Below are 16988 nucleotides of genomic sequence, written 5' to 3' on the forward strand. Positions count from 1 at the left end.
TTTTTATATTCTTCAAATATCATAGACCCTAAAGGATCTGGTAATTTATTGAAATATCTTTCAACTATACCTTGATTATAGCCTTGCTTAGCAGTCGTAGCATTATACAAATAGTGTTGAGAAAATTCTTTTATTCCTTTCTAGCTTGTTACTGACAATTTTTCTATTTCTTTTAATCTTTCGTTCTGTAAAACAGTAAATCCTAATTCAGGATCTTCTCCTATTACTATGCTTGATATAATATTTGTAAAATTATATGGATTACTACCAGCAATTTTTAATTGGGCATAATGGCTAGGGAAAGCTTCTACCCATTGTTCCCATAAGACTTGAACTGATTCACCTAAAAATGTTTCTAAATATGTAATCATATCTTCTACTCTATTTCCAATATTATGCTGATTTTGTATATACTTTTGGACTATCAATCCTTTTCATATGCTAATTATATTTGACCAATCTATATGATCATGTGCTGCTAAATTTAATATAGCACCATCACTTCTATAATTCTAAAATTGTACCTTCTTTTCAATTTCTCTTCTTTTTGAACCCATATGCTTATATTGTCTAGGTATATATTTATATGCAGGCTCTTCTTTTTCTGGTGGCCAAGTTCCTGGTTTTCTAGTTGGTCTCTCACTTTCTCCTTCTATCTTTATCTCAGGTCCTCTTCTTCTTTTTGATGTACTTGGATCTATTTCCATTGCTTCTATGGCATTATTTTTATGCAACTCTTTATTTTCTAAGGAATTTATGAGAGTTATTGTATTGTTACTACATATCCCAATTGCATCTTCATCCTCTTCTTCATAGCTTTCTAGAAACAACTTATTATTAATTTCTCATTGCTCTTCTTCGCTTATATCATTATCTTCTATGTCTTTTATCTTATCTTTGCTATGTTCTAATTCTTTTTGGGCTTCCCTTGCCCTGTTATTTATTTGTTTTGATACAAATTCATTTTTCTTTATTGGATTACTAAATTTCTTAGCATCTAACTCTCTATCTTTCTTGATGTTATTAAGCCTATATAACTCTCGTCTAAAGTAGAGTTCCTTTTCTCTTATAGCAGCCCATTGACATATCATAGAGGTTTTGTATTCGTCATGAATTTTGCTTATCTTTTGCTCATAATGTTTTATTTCGTTATCTATGTCTAATTTTTCCATAAATTCACATATGTTATGCCTTCTTTCTTCTAATTTTGCCTCTGAACTGGATGCTTCTAAATCATCTAGACTTTGTTCTTTATAATCTACAAACCTAATACTAGTCAACCCTCTATTATTTTCATAGCTTATGTAATCTTTAGGTTGTTTTAAAATTTTTGGCTCTATTAATGAGCTTATATTCCATTCTTCTCATGCTCTTTCTTCAGAACTTATTTTCAGAGGACTCATAAATTTTATTCCTTTAGATTGCATACTTTCTACAATATTGTTCACATTTACCTTATATCTGGTTCCACTTCTGTTGGTTAACCTTCCTATAAATTCTATGCTTACTAATAGATTTGTTCCTTTAAAGTTTTCATATCCTTTAGTCTGAAATTCAAATGCCATCTTATCTATAAATTCTTTTACTGGCATTATTAAATCTAGAGCTATATATGTTATTAACATATTTTCATTCATATCACCTTCTAAAAATCCTAATGCTGCTTTATTTATTGAATCCCATCTTTTGTCCAATAGAGTTATTAAAACCTTTGTTCCTAATTTCTTCCTTGTCATACCTTTAATTCCAATGATATACATTCCCTGATGTATATATTTATACCCTGAATATTTTAAAACATTCTCAAATTGTTTACTAACAATTCTTAGCAGAATGGGTTCTGTCAATACACTTAATTCTACTTCTCTAGATATTCTATATAATCCATTTTTATTTTCAAACCAACCCATTTGATATATTTGTTGAGGCCTTATTTTTCTTAAAGTGTCTTTCTGATATCTTTCAAGATCTCTATCTACGTCTATCATTTCTTCTAAGGTTTCAATATCATCACATCCTCCTTTTAGTTTATCTTTAAAACATAGATGCCTTATGTCTTTATTTACTAATTGGAGTAACTTGTCTCTTCTAGAGAGGCTCTCAGATACTTCCATCTTTCTGAATTTAAAGATCTAGTGGACTCAACTATTCCTGCTGATAACAACATAATTTCTTTATTATGCTCAACAATATTAATATTATCAGTCTTCTTATATAGATAAGTTATATCTTTTATAATACAATCACTATTCTGGCCAATTCTTCCTAGAGAAACTTTACTCTCTTCTAAAATTTGTAAAGCTAATTCTAACTCATTATTGGTAGCTAAATATTGCACTTCAAGGTGCTTATGTTCTTTTTGCAGTCTATCAAATTTTAATTCTAGATCGTCTTGCCTCTTTCCCCAAGATATATAAAAGTTATGTATCAAATCGACTATTAAATTTACCTGTCCGTGAGAGATATGCCAAGTATGTTCTTCAGAGGTATTTAGTCTGCACCTTATATTTATATTGTCTTTAGTAGTGACTATCTTTCCTGTATTCACTTCCAAATTTAAGTAATGTAACTTTTCAATCTTCAACAGATTATAGTAAAATCCCTTAAATTCAGAATTTAATAACCAGGCTCCGATACCAAAGCAATCGGGGAGTGCGTTCTATCGAGAACTCGAACGGATTCAAAATTCGAATTCTAAGATCTCGAGTCACTATTCACAACACTATTCAAATTTGGCGTTCACTATTCAAATTCGTGGTTACTATTCAAATTAGGGATATGAACAGTGCACGAGAGTAGCTCAACCACTTTACTATTCAAGGCACGAGGCCTCTGCAAGTATGGCATGACGTCGCTTTCACGCGCAAAAATTTTATGGACGCTGGATGAGTGAGCGAGTGATTAGCGAATATAAATATTGATATGTCGCTTTCGCGATTAGTTAAGCTAGTGCTTAGTGAATATGCATATGCGGATGAATATTTCTAAGGATCTTTTATAGGCTGGCGAGACCAACAATTCAGCCGGTCGTGCAACTATGCTTGTGACAGTCCTACTCGGTACTCACCGTATGCATCACTGGCTCGCTTTAGAACCAGACTAACCTGGTCTACTCCCTCGCTATCCCCAACCACGTACACATAGGACTTAGGCTCTATTGTCTCCCCAGGCAGTTCCACCCAAAGGGAACACTTCTCTATGCACATAGGGTTCTCTACAAACGCTGCTACCAGGGCTAACATAAGAACAACACATGTAGAGGCTTTTCCTCTAGGGTCCCTAGCATAGAGACATCGCCCATATGAACAAGCTTGAAGGAAGGCAGGGATTAAAATAGGAAAGCTTAATTCATTTCCACAGAGCAAGCTTACATATGGCTTTCCCTTTTGGGAAACCCCAAGCACTTAGCACAAACCTTAGGGATTACCTTACAAGCGTAGGAAGATCACGAGGACCTCATTTATTCTCTAATTTACAAAGGTGGAGTGATACAGTGGTGATGGATGATTACTACTAATGGTGGATGATTCTTAGAGTCATTCTGAGATCATGTCTTCATGGTGTATGTGTGTGGGTGGAGAGTTGGTGGAGTGGGTGGTTGATGAGAGTGCATGTCTAAGGCTTCGGTGGTTGTCTGATCGGTTCTTTGATGATTTTCTGATGCTTCACAAATGCGCCTGGCGTCTCACTTTATAGCACAAAGGGAGTGTCCTTCATGCTTATCATCTGAAGGAGCAAGCCTTATCGTCTGAAGGAGCCTTCGAGTCAAAGTCTTCAATTATCTCTTCTTACTATTGCCTAGACAGCTGGACAGAGAATAATTGTCCTGGCTATAGTAGAGTGACTGTATATTCCTTTTGCGCCGTCCTCCATCGCACACGGTAGTATCCTTCTGGATATTCTTTGGTATGGTCTTCCACGCCCGAATGATTGATGTTACAAACATAATATCAAAGATTGGCATGTAGTATTCACTCATGGTTGTTGGCTGTTGTTGTGTTATCTCTTCCCCCGGCCAAATTGTTGATAAGACCTTATCAACATAGGGAATATATTTCTTGTATAGATATATTGATATTGAACTGAGTCTATATTGACTCTTCAATATTTTCTTCGTTCTCCACTTCTTCAGGTTGCCATATTTCATACCAGGACAACAATTCATGATATTCTTTTCATAATTGACATTCTTTGCCATAACTAGGCTTTATTAGCCTACCAACTTCTCTCTGTATTATACTATATCTTCCATAGTATTCTTGTAAGAATACTTTTATTATTTTATTTTGATACATCATAGAATTTTCAGTGAAGCAAATTTCTTCGATGATTTTCTCCTGATGCTTCACAAATGCGCATGGCGTCTCGCTTTATAGCACGAAGGGAGCGTCCTTCGTGCTTATCGTCTAAAGGAGCGAGCCTTATCGTTCGAAGGAGCCTTCGAGGCGAAGTCTTCAATTATCTCTACTTACTGTTGCCTGGACAGCTGGACGGAGAATAATTGTCCTGACTACAGTAGAGTGACTGTATATTCCTTTTGTGCTGTCCTCCATCGCGCACAGAAGTATCCTTCTGGATATTCTTTGGTATGGTCGTCCACGCTCGAATGATTGATATTGCAAACATCAAATCAAGGATAGGCATGTAGTATTCAATCAGGGCTGTAGACATCAGCCATGATTGAATACTACATGCCTATCTTTAATTTGATGTTCCCAACATCAATCATTCGGGTGTGGAAGACCATACCAAAGAATATCTAGAAGGATACTACCGTGCGTGATGGAGGACAGTGCAAAAGGAATATACAGTCACTCTACTGTAGCCAGGACAATTATTCTCCGTCCATCTGTCCAGGCAGCAGTAAGAAGGTATAATTGAAGACATCGCCTCGAAGGCTCCTTCAGACGATAAGCATGAAGGACGCCCCCTTCGTGCTATAAAGCAAGACGCCAGGCGCATTTGTGAATCATCAGGAGAAAATCATCGAAGAATAGAGCAGACATCACACCAAAGCCTCAGACACGCACTCTCATCTACTACCCACTCCACCAACTCTCCACCCACACACATACACCATGAAGACATGATCTCAAAATGACTCTGAGAATCATCCACCATTAGTAGTAATCATCCATCACCACTGTATCACTCCACCTTTGTAAATTAGAGAATAAATGAGGTCCCCGTGATCTTCCTGCGCTTGTAAGGTAATCCCTAAGGTTTGTGCTAAGTGCTTGGGGTTTCCCAAAAGGGAAAGCCGTATGTAAGTTTGCTCTGTGGAAATGAATTAAGCTTTCCTATTTTAATCCCTGCCTTCCTTCAAGCTTGTTCATATGGGTGATGTCTCTATGCTAGGGACCCTAGAGGAGAAGCCTCTGCGTGTGTTGTTCTCGTGTTAGCCTTGGTAGCGGCGTTTATAGAGAACCCTGTGTGCGTAGAGAAGTGTTCCCTTTGGGTGGAACTGCCAGGAAAGACGATAGAGCCTAAGTCATGTGTGTACGTGGCTAGGGATAGCGAGGGAGTAGACCGAGTTAGTCTGGTTCTGAAGTGAGCCAGTGATGCATACAGTGAGTACCGAGTAGGACTGTCACAAGCATAGTTGCACGACCGGCTGAATTGTTGGTCTCGCCAGCCTGCAAAAGATCCTTAGAAATATTCATCCGCATACGCATATTCACTAAGCACTAGCTTAACTAATCGCGAAAGCGACATATCAATATTTATATTCGCTAATCACTCGCTCACTCATCCAGCGTCCATAAAATATTCGCGCGTGAAAGCGACGTCACGCCATACTTGTAGAGGCCTCGTGCCTTGAACAGTAAAGTGGTTGAGCTACTATCGTGCATTGTTCATATCCCAAATTTGAATAGTAGCCGCAAATTTGAATAGTGAATGCCGAATTTGAATAGAGCTATGAATAGTAACTCGAGATCATAGAATTCGAATTTCGAATCCGTCCGAGTTCTTGTTAGAACGCACCCCCCGATCGCTTTGGTATCAGAGCCTAGTTATTAAATTCTGAATTTAAGGGATTTTACTATAATCTGTTGAAGATTGAAAAGTTACATTACTTAAATTTGGAAGTGAATACAGGAAAGACAGTCACTACTAAAGACAATATAAATATAAGGTGCAGACTAAATAGCTCTGAAGAACATACTTGGCATAGCTCTGAAGGCTTATCATTGATTGTAATCCTTTCGGGACACGTGGAGGCTGGTGCGCGTATCCATCAGTGATGACCTGTACCGTACCTAATCAGGGCTGCTACTTGCCGGCAGCTCCCTTGAGGTATACCTGGTGCTGCTTGGCTTGTTGTTTCTATATATATATATATATATGCATGCGGAGATATCGGGAGCTAGGGGCTCCAAATAGTTAATGGAGAGCCCAGCCAGTCCCCTAGCTAGCCCAACCAGTCAGGTCCGTGGGGCTGACGCTTGTGCAGGTAGGGGACCACTACAGACCCTGCATATCAGATGCATAAAAACTCAGTTCAAGCTGCGCAGAAACATTCTTGTCGCGATCGTTGTATAGAAATTAGTAGTTGTATGAATGAAAATTAATTCGCTACCGCATAGAAACCTCCTCGTGAACTGGTCGTTCCACCTGACACAACCTGATAGAGCTGACGCATGCATGCATGCACGCATCCAATCCAATCTCTTTCATTTTTTCATTATAATTCCTCAACGAAGCATCCGATTCAAAAACGGTTTTCACCATAGAACTCCTGATATTTTTGTGCACGATTCAAGATCCACTGTGAATATTTAAAAAATAATAAAATTCATAAATTTGAAATTTGAATCATGGCACGTGATGGCCGATTGGATGCATAGAATCAATAGTCAAGATGTGTAGAAAAGTTTTTGACGTTGATGTTGCATAGAAATTAGTGGTTTGATGAATAAAAAATAATTTTGTTACCACGTAAAAACCTCTCCGCGATACGAACATTCCACCTGGCACAACCATGATTGCCTCCACCAACATCACGCTTTCGTCTACGCATAGAAACTTGTGATCGAGAGCATAGAAACATGTAGATGATCTTGTCTTTTTCTAAGATTTGAAATTTGAATCATGGCACGTGATGGCCGATTGGATGCATAGAATCACCGGTCAAGATGCGCATAAAAGTTTTTGGCGCCGACATTGCATAGAAATTAGTGATCGAATGAATAAAATTAATTTTGTTACCGTGTAAAAACATCTCCACGAGATGTTCATTCCACCTGAGATAACCGTGATTGCCTCCACCAGCATCATGCTTCCCAATATGGGGATGTATAATTAACATCGAAACAATGCATAGAACATGGAGACCACAAGCGTAAAAACATGGAGACGATCTCGTCTTCTCCAAAATTTGAAATTTGAAAATAGCACGTGATGGACAATTGGATTCATAGAATTAATGGTCAAGATACGTAGAAACATTTTTGGCACCAACATTGCATAGAAATTAGTAGTTTGATGAAAAAAAATTAATTTTTTTACCGCATAAAAACCTCTCCATGAGATGGACATTCCACTAGAGGATGATTATTTAATAGAGGAACAATATTTAGAAACCCACGAAACCCTTCCCACTAGGGGATTATTGTAACAGACATTGTAATGACCCCACCCACACTGTGCTTTCCACTATGTTATTTAATAGAGAAACAATGGATACAAACATATAAAACACTACCCACTAGGGTAGACTATCCATAATGGTCCCATATCACAACATGCTTCCCATTGTTTTAGCAGGAGTAGAAAACTATTTTTGAAATCAATGTCAGCTATATGGATAGAAATGTCATCCAACAATGTATAGAAGTCTTCCAACAATGCATGGATAATTGTTCCTACAATGTATAGAAACATGTTTCAACATTAAATATAAATGTACTCCAACAATGTATAAAATTGCGCTCCAACAATGTATAAAATGTGCTCCAACAGTGTATAGAATTCTAGATGATTTCTTGCTTACACGGTTGGCTCAAGAAGCATAGAAATAAAAAATCAAAGTATATGAAAATAGACTATGATAATCATTTTTATCTTGTTTTTTACAAATCTGCACTGAATCATAATTGCTATGTATAGAAATTTATGTATGCAAGCACAGAAACAATTTGTCTCAAAATGGACGCGTCAATATTGCATAGAATACCATGCTTGCTTGCATTGTTAGCTCTTCATTTTCCGCAACCCCATGTTCCTGCAATGCTGTGACCAAATCGAATCAAAACATGGCATAACAACTATGGCTTAAGAAGCACAAAAAATCAGAAGAAAAATAAATTTTTACTCACCTCCATTGGCAGATCAGCACACACCACGACCATGCTGGAGCTGGATGGGGATGCGCCGCCGCCGGAGGCTACCATGCCAGCATGTTAGGATGGGGAACAGTTGCCGCGAGGAGGACGCCATTGCTGGAGATGCGGGATGGGGCCCATGGTCGGTGAGGAAGAGGTGCCGCTGCTGTTGCCGGAGATGTTGGGGAAGGGGTCAAGGGCTTGGTGCTCCTGGCCTAGGAGGGCTTGAAACCACGGCACTACCGCATCACCATTTAAGACGTGTGTGAAGCATAGAAATTTATCAAATGAGAAGCATAAAAAATCAATTTCTGACCGAGGCATGTGTGACGTCGTCTCAGGCTCTTGGCTGCCTGCTCCTTCGGCTCCATGGCATTAGGCACTCGATCCAGCCGTGGTGCTCACCTGTTTCCTCCGTGAGCTCGCCAGCACCGTTGCTCTGCCGAGCGCCCAGGAAACTGCAACCACTTACCAATCTAGAGGCACGCGGAGAGGCGGGCGACCAAGGTTCCATGGCTAGATTTGTAAGAGGGGGCTGCCATGGTCAGTTAGGAAGGGGTGCCGTGGTGGTCCATGGTGGGGATGGGGCACCACCATTCTAGGATTCCAGAGCTGGCCGCAGGGGGGGGCATGGGGTGACGATCATGGTGCGCCCCACCGCCGGATGTTGTGCCTACGGGTTGGGCCGCCACTCCCCTACGTGCCCGTGGCATGCACGCCCGTGGCCCATGCCACCACGCGCTCATGCCCTAGACGGGGTGGGAGAGAGCCACCGAGGTGGAGGGGATGAGCTGCCGCTACCTCCATGGATCTCGTGGGATGGGCCACCACCACCTCCATGATCTCGTCGTGGATGGTGGGAGGCTGCCAGGGGTAGGGACTGGGGAGGGTGTCACCATGGCCGAGGTCAGGGTGGGATGGCGGGTGGTAAGGGTAGGCGGCCAGGGGTGGATGGGTGGGGATTAGGGTTGAGGGGAATATATAGGGTCCACTAAGGTGGGCCTGGTGGGCCGGTGGGTGGGCTGACGGGCTGGTGGGGTGGTCTAGATGGATGGCTGGTCTGGCTAGCTTCTTGATTTGGTTGGATATGTTATTAGGAGCATAGGGTTTCCAATAGTTAGTGGAAGCCTAGGCCCAAACCCCCGCTGGTCCAACCAAATCAAGAAGCTAGCCGGACCAACCATCCAACTAGACCACCCTACCAGCCCGCTGGTCCACCCATCGGCCCACCAAGCCCACCTTCATGGACCCTATATATTCCCCTAAACCCTAATCCCCACCCATCCACCCCTGGCCACCTGCCCCTACCACCCACCGTCCCACCCCTACCCCGGCGACCATAACCCTGACCCCATCCACAGCGACGCCCTCCCTAGTCCCCACCCCCAGTGGCCTCCCCCCATCCACGGCGAGATCATGGAGGTGGTGGTGGCCCATCCCGTGAGATCTATGGAGGCAGCGGTGGCTTATCCCTCTACCCCAGTGGCTCCCTCCCACCCTGGTCGGGCCATGTGCGTGCGGGCATGCGTGCCCCAGGCGCGTAGGGGAGCGGTGGCTCGACCCGTAGGCACGGTGTCCTACGGCGGCGCGCACCCTAATCTACACCCCGTGGCGCCACCCGCGCCAAGCTCTGACATCTCGACGCGGCGGCGCCCCCCTCCCCACCTCGGACCACCGTGGTGCCCCTCCCTAGCTGACCATGGCGGCCCCCTCTTGCAGATCTAGCCATGGACCCATGGTCGCCAGCGCTCCCCGCGTGCCTCTAGATTGGTAAGCGATTGCAGGCTCCCAGGCGCTCAGTAGAGCAACGGTGCCAGTGAGCTCGCGGAGGAAACATGCGAGCACCACGACTAGATCGAGTGCCCGATGCCGAGGAGCCGAAGGGGCAGGCAGCCTTGATGCCTGAGACGACGTCGCACACGCCTCGGTCAGAAATTGATTTTTTATGCTTCTCATTTGATAAATTTCTATGCTTCACACACGTCTTAAATTTCTTCTGATTTTTGTGATTCTTAAGCCATAGTTGCTATGCCATGTTTTGATTGGATTTGGTCATAGCATTGCAGGAACATGGGGTTGCGGCAAATGAAGAGCTAGCAATGCAAGCAAGCATGGTTTTCTATGCAATATTGACGCGTCCATTTAGAGACAAATTGTTTCTGTGCTTGCATACATAAATTTCTATGCATAGCAATTATGATTCAGTGCAGGTTTCTAAAAAACTAGATAAATAATGATTCTCGTAGTTTATTTTCATGTACTTTGATTTTTTTATTTCTATGCTTCTTTAGTCAACCGTGTATGGAAGAAATCATCTAGAATTCTATACACTGTTGGAGCATATTTTATACATTGTTGGAACGCAATTTTATACATTGTTGGAGCACATTTATATTTAATGTTGGAACACATTTCTATATATTGTATTAACCGTTATCCATGCATTCTTGGAAGACTTATATACATCATTGGATGATATTTCTATACTTTGTTGTTACAAATTTCTATACAATTATCAATAATGGCTCTTGCAGTTTGTTTTTATGTACTTTGATTGTATCACATCCAGCAATCTATAATTTCTTCTAGATTTTTTGGTCATGATTTTTGCATTAATGTAGCTGACATGAATTGTACCAATAGGTTTCTGTGCCTGCTAAAAGTTATTTCTATGCCTTTCTTACCCCTGTAAGGTTTATGTGCCTGTTAAAACATTTTTGTATGCCTTTTTTGCCGTTGTAAGGTTTCTGCACTTGCTAAAATATGTTTCTATTATTGTCTTGCCGCTATAAGGTTTTTGCGCCTACTAAAACATGTTTCTTTGCCTTGTGTTGTGATGTAGGATGGCTAGAATGAATTCCTCTCCATTTGGTGTGAGAGCAACGGTGGCTCAAACAAAGGACATGGCTTGCGACGTTCACGACTTCCTTGTCTTGCGGTGATGGCGTAGTGTGATCTTGATTCAGTTGATGGGTTAATGTAAAAAGTTGATGTAGTTGATGTTACAACAAATTTCTATACATTGTTGGAGCAGTTATCCATGCACTTCTACACAATTTTTATGCATTGTTAGAGCACTCTTCTATGGTTTGTTTGAACACTTCCACATAGATTGTTGGAACAATTATTTGTACGCTTATACCCAATTCTACACATTGTTGGTACGCAATTCTATATATTGTTGCGACACAATTCTATGCATTGTTGGAGTAGTTGTTTGTACATTTTTACACAATTGTGAACACTGCTAGAACACAATTCTATACATTGTTGGAGCACATTTTTTATTTAATGTTGAAACATATTTCTATACATTGTAGGAACAATTATCCATGCATTGTTGGAAGACTTATATATATTTTTGGATGACATTTCTATCCATATAGCTGACATTAATTTCAAAAATAGTTTTCTACTCCTGCTAAAACAGTGGGAAGCATGTTGTGATATGGGACCACTATGGATAGTCTACCCTAGTGGGTAGTGTTTTATATGTTTGTATGCATTGTTTCTCTATTAAATAACCTAGTGGAAAGCACAGTGTGGGTGGGGTCGTTACAATGTTCATTACAATAATCCCCTAGTGGGAAGGGTTTCGTGGGTTTCTAAGCATTGTTCCTCTATTAAATAATCAACCTCTAGTGGAATGTCCATCTCGTGGAGAGGTTTTTATGTGGTAACAAAATTAATTTTTATTCATCATACTACTAATTTCTATGCAATGTTGGTGCCAAAAATGTTTCTACGTATCTTGACCATTGATTCTATGAATCCGATTGTCCATCACGTGCTATTTTCAAATTTCAAATTTCGGAGAAGACGAGATCGTCTCCATGTTTTTACACTTGTGGTCTCCATGTTCTATGCATTGTTTCAATGTTAATTATACATCCCCATATTGGGAAGCATGATGCTGGTGGAGGCAATCATGGTTATCTCAGGTGGAATGTCCATCTCATGGAGATGTTTTTACACAATAACAAAATTAATTTTATTCATTCGATCACTAATTTCTATGCAACGTCGACGCCAAAAACTTTTCTGCTCATCTTGACCGGTGATTCTATGCATCCAATCGACCATCACGTGCCATGATTCAAATTTCAAATCTTAGAAAAAGACGAGATCGTCTACATGTTTCTATGCTCTCGATCACAAGTTTCTGTGCGTAGACGAAAGCATGATGTTGGTGGAGGCAATCACGGTTGTGCCAGGTGGAATGTTCGTATCGCGGAGAGGTTTTTACGCGGTAATGAAATTATTTTTTATTCATCAAACTACTAATTTCTATGCAACGTCAGCATCAAAAACTTTTCTACGCATCTTGACTATTGATTCTATGTATCCAATCGGCCATCACGTGCCATGATTCAAATTTCAAATTTATGAATTTTATTTTAAAAAAAAATATTCACAGTGGATCTTGAATCGTGCACAAAAATGTTAGGAGTTCTATGGTGAAAACCGTTTTTGAATCGGATGCTTCGTTGAAGAATTATAATAAAAAAACGAAAGAGATTGGATTGGATGCGTGCATGCATGCATGCGTCAGCTCTATCAGGTTGTGTCAGGTGGAACAACCAGCTCACGAGGAGGTTTCTATGCGACAGCGAATTAATTTTCATTCATACAACTACTAATTTCTATGCAAGGATCACGACAACAATGTTTCTGCTCAGCTTGAACTGAGTTTTTATGCAACTGATCTGCAGGGTCTGCAGTGGTCCCCTACCTGCACGCACGTTAGCCCTGTGGACCTGAATGATTGGGCGGGCTAGAGGGCTGGCTGGGCTCTGCATTAGCTATTTGGAGCCCTGGCTCCCGATATCTCCGCATGCATATATATATAATCAGCCTGTTCGGGAGGCCGTATCGTATCATGGATTATTTACTGCTGGCTGGTTTGGTGTGAGAGAAAAACACTATTCTCGACTGAAAATTTACGATCGTTTACCAGCAAGCAAACAGGCTGAGTATATATAGAAACAACAAGCCAAGCAGCACCGGGTATACTTCAAGGGAGCTGCCGGCAAGTAGCAGGGTCATCACTGATGGATACGCGCACCAGGCGCCACGTGTCCCGAAAGGATTACAGTCAATGATAAGCCTGGCTTACATCACCCTACGGGCATGCGTAGATTCTTATGTATACATCGGTCGAATATATATGCATCTTTGTACATGAGTCCATCGTACAACGTACATAATTTCTCTCGTCCTAATAACCAGACGTACTACACATCATGCAGGCATGGTCCTTGCAGAGGCATATGTTATGTTGTTCGTGGCTAATATATAAGCAAGGTAGCCATATATATATATATATATATATATATATATATATATATATATATATATATATATATATATATATATATATATATATATATATATATATATATATATATATATTCGGTAGTCAACTACAAAATAAGTTATTTTGTAGCCACCTCCATTTACGATAATTTTATATACTAATATACGATAATGTCAATACATATTTACGATAGTTGGGTTACTATAATACATGGGGATATTTACCATAATGTTATAGTAAACCACTTAGCAAGGAGTTACTATAATCTCATAAATTAACATAGTAATTATTGTAACTCAAAGTGGCTACAGAATAAGTTATTTTGTAGCCAACTATATATATATATATATATATATATATATATGGTCTCATATATGACGTACGGTACGTAAGGGGATGGTTGTGCTCCCATGGAGAGGAGCTGGTGCGTACATGAGTGTCCCTGCATGAGCTGAGATCTATAGCTCTAAAGCTAACGGATCGGAAGGCTACTAGCTAGCCTTCGTCGTCGTCGGAGCTCTTGGAGGCCGCCAACTCGGAGAGCATCTTCTTGATCCGCTCCATGGTGTCCGCCTCGATGATGTTGCGTTCCTCGCGGTCCTTCTTGTATGTCTCGAAGAACTCCTTGTTCTCCTTCTCCAGCTCCTTCCACACTGTGCATGGCGGCGGCGGCGGTGGCGGCAGTAATTTTCAGATCACATGAAATGACAGAACAGAATATCAACATGTGCATAAGGTGATGAAGATAAATATCGATTAAGCATATGCATGATGCAAGATAAACCAGTACGAGAGAAACGGTTAAACGGGGAAGGATTCGAAATTGAAGCATCATGAGTGTCGAGTATGCAAGCCGTACCAGTGGCAGTGACGACAGGGTTGACGTTGGCATGCTTCTGCAGCGCGTCCATGCACTGTTCCTTGTTCAGGTTGAAGCAGATGCACTTCTCTATCATATGGTGAACCTGAACCAGCAACACAAATTAAGCAACCAAAACCATCCGTTTGTAGAAATGGTACAGGGTAGTGTATAGCACACACACCATTCTGATGTAAGATGCTGATGATGAGGAGTCGCCCATGGTGAACTAACTGACCAGTAGCACACCTGCAGCTAGGGCTTTTGAAGAAAAGCTTCAGAGTTAAGCCGCTTTTGCTGAGCTAGCTAGCACCCGACCAGTCTAGGGGTAGTAGCTAGAAGATGACCCGTGCAACGACCACCGGCGAGGAGATAGAAATAGGGGAATGGGGGGAGGGGGACGTGGAGCATGCCACGTGGGCACCGCCTCCTCATTGGCCGGGAGGTTGCCGGGGAGATTTTTCCGGGCCCACATCTCGCTCTCGGGTTCTCAGCTCAGTTCTAGCCTGCTTTTTTTTTTGTGGCTGCAGTCTGTGGGCGGCCGAAGTGGCAAGCTTGCATCAACGGCCATAATTTTCTGTTGATTGGGCCTTCATGTTTTGGCGTATTGCTCGCTGGACATGTCTTTTACTTTTACTCGACGTTGAGCGTGCGTGCTCATCTTTTCTTTCGAGTAATAATCTGCTTAAAGACTGTACATGCATTTCTTTTCTTTTCTTTTTGAAACCCCGTACATGCATTTCAGAATAGTAAAAGAATTACTATTGCTTTTTAGATTTAGAATACGTTAGAGGAAGTCGTCGAGGAAGATGATGTAGGCCCGACCCTCTCCTCCACGGTGTCCCGATGGTGGTTTGGTGTTCCTCTCTTCCTCCACTATCGGAGACGTCCTCTTTGCCGAGGGCTTATGGGTTTGTCGAGGGCTACATTTCGGGCACTCGGCAAAGGGGTCTTTGCCGAGGGCCAGCCCCAGGAGCCCTCAGCAAAGATAGGCCCTCCGCAAACAAACGGCCCTCCGCAAAATAAATCTTTGCCGAGGGCCTAGCCCTCGGCAAATTGGCCCTCGGCAACTATGGCCGGATGGGTCACGGCGGCCACTGACGTTAGTCTTTGCCGAGTGCCCGCCGTCAGCTACTCGGCAAAGATTTTTTATTTTTTTTAAATATTCTTTGCCGAGGGCCTTACCCCCTTTGCCGAGGGCCAGGCTAGACCATCGGCAAAGAGTTTTTTTTAGGGTTTTTTGAACCCAGTTTTTTTGTGGTGCTATAATACATTATTTAAATCTCAATTTTAAAATTTGGGTCAAATTTGATTTTTTTGATATATTTCCCTAATTTATTTCTTTTCGTTGATTTTTTTTGAATATTTCAAATTTGAACTGCAGGTGGATGGAATAATGCAATTTAGTGATTCAAAAAATGTTATTCATGGTATTTGGTGTATGTTGAGTCCCTATCCACGAACTCACATTAAATTTCGGGCATCTTCTTCACGTAACATGATGAGGAACTAGTCGGAAAAGTGTTTTTAAATTATATAAAATTTATACGAAGTCCGAAAATCATGAAACTTGTCGAGGTGTCATGTTATCGCATGTGTAGGCTGTGGTAAAAATTTGAGAAGGTTTCGAGCAAGTTGTGACGTCGGATGCCTAAAACCCAGACATCTCCACCGCGCCGCCTCACGCGCCCTGCCGCGCTCCCGGCCCGCCGCAGCGCGCTTGGCTGCCCTGCGCCCCCCGCCGTAGCGCGGCCGGCCGCCCCGCGCACCCCGCCGCCCACCACCGCGCCGCCCCGCGCCCGGCCGCCACCGCCACCCCGCGCGCCCCCCGGCCGCCAGAGGAGGAGCAGGCCACCGGAGGAGCCCCACCCCGCCGCTCGCCTCAACCCGCCGAAGGTGCCCCGCCCCGGCCGCGCCGCCCGCCCAAGCCCGCCGGCCGGCCCGCCCTGAGGAGGAGGAGAACCTCCGCACCATCCACCGGCCACCGGAGAAGGAGGAGGACCCCGCGCCACCCGCCAACCCCATCCATGCTATCCACCGTGCCCGCCCCCGTTCCGAGGTGCCCCGCCCCGTCCGCAACCCTCGCCCCGTCTGCGGCCTCCGACGTCCAGGTATGCCCTTCCCTCGCTTCATGGTGTACAATGCTGGTGAAGGAGGAGGTCTAGGTGGAGGTCGAGGTGGTGGTGGCGTGCAATGGTGGAGGTGTAGGTGGAGGTGGAGGTGGAGAAGGAGGGTAGTGTGTTCGTTGAGGTGGTGGTGGTGTGGTCGTTGTGGTGAATGTGGTGGTGTGGTCATTGTGGTGGATATGGTGGTGTGGTCATGGTCGTTGTGGTGGATGTCGTGGTGTGGTCGTGTTGGTGGTGGTGGTGTGGTCGTGGTGGTGGAGGTGGTGGTGTGTTGGTGGTGGATTAATATATATCTAGCTATCGGCCATCATGCCGTATTTGTTCGCTTGATATGTGGTTGTCGGCCATCGTGCCGGTTTTTT

At 42.7% G+C, this 16988-nt stretch overlaps 1 protein-coding gene across 1 annotated transcript; it reads right to left on the minus strand.

Annotated features, from left to right (window-relative positions):
• Positions 1–13914: 13914 nt before the first annotated feature.
• LOC136514278 (uncharacterized) lies at positions 13915–14836 on the minus strand. The gene is made up of 3 exons (XM_066508268.1): positions 14685–14836; positions 14501–14606; positions 13915–14294 (listed from the first exon to the last, which is right to left on the minus strand). The coding sequence occupies exons 1-3, from the start codon at positions 14721–14723 to the stop codon at positions 14137–14139; spliced, it is 303 nt and encodes a 100-aa protein (XP_066364365.1). The 5' UTR covers positions 14724–14836; the 3' UTR covers positions 13915–14136.
• Between the last annotated feature and the right edge of the window lie 2152 nt (positions 14837–16988).

Source organism: Miscanthus floridulus, chromosome 16 (assembly GCF_019320115.1).
Source record: "Miscanthus floridulus cultivar M001 chromosome 16, ASM1932011v1, whole genome shotgun sequence".
NCBI classification, from domain to species: domain Eukaryota; kingdom Viridiplantae; phylum Streptophyta; class Magnoliopsida; order Poales; family Poaceae; genus Miscanthus; species Miscanthus floridulus.

Excerpts from the sequence above, each read along its gene's own strand:
- LOC136514278 (XM_066508268.1), bottom strand. The coding sequence starts at position 14,723 with ATGGGCGACTCCTCATCATCAGCATCTTACATCAGAATG. Across the intron at positions 14,607-14,684 it reads CAGCATCTTACATCAGAATG|GTTCACCATATGATAGAGAA; the intron begins GTGTGTGTGCTA and ends TTGCTGGTTCAG. Across the intron at positions 14,295-14,500 it reads CCCTGTCGTCACTGCCACTG|TGTGGAAGGAGCTGGAGAAG; the intron begins GTACGGCTTGCA and ends CGCCATGCACAG.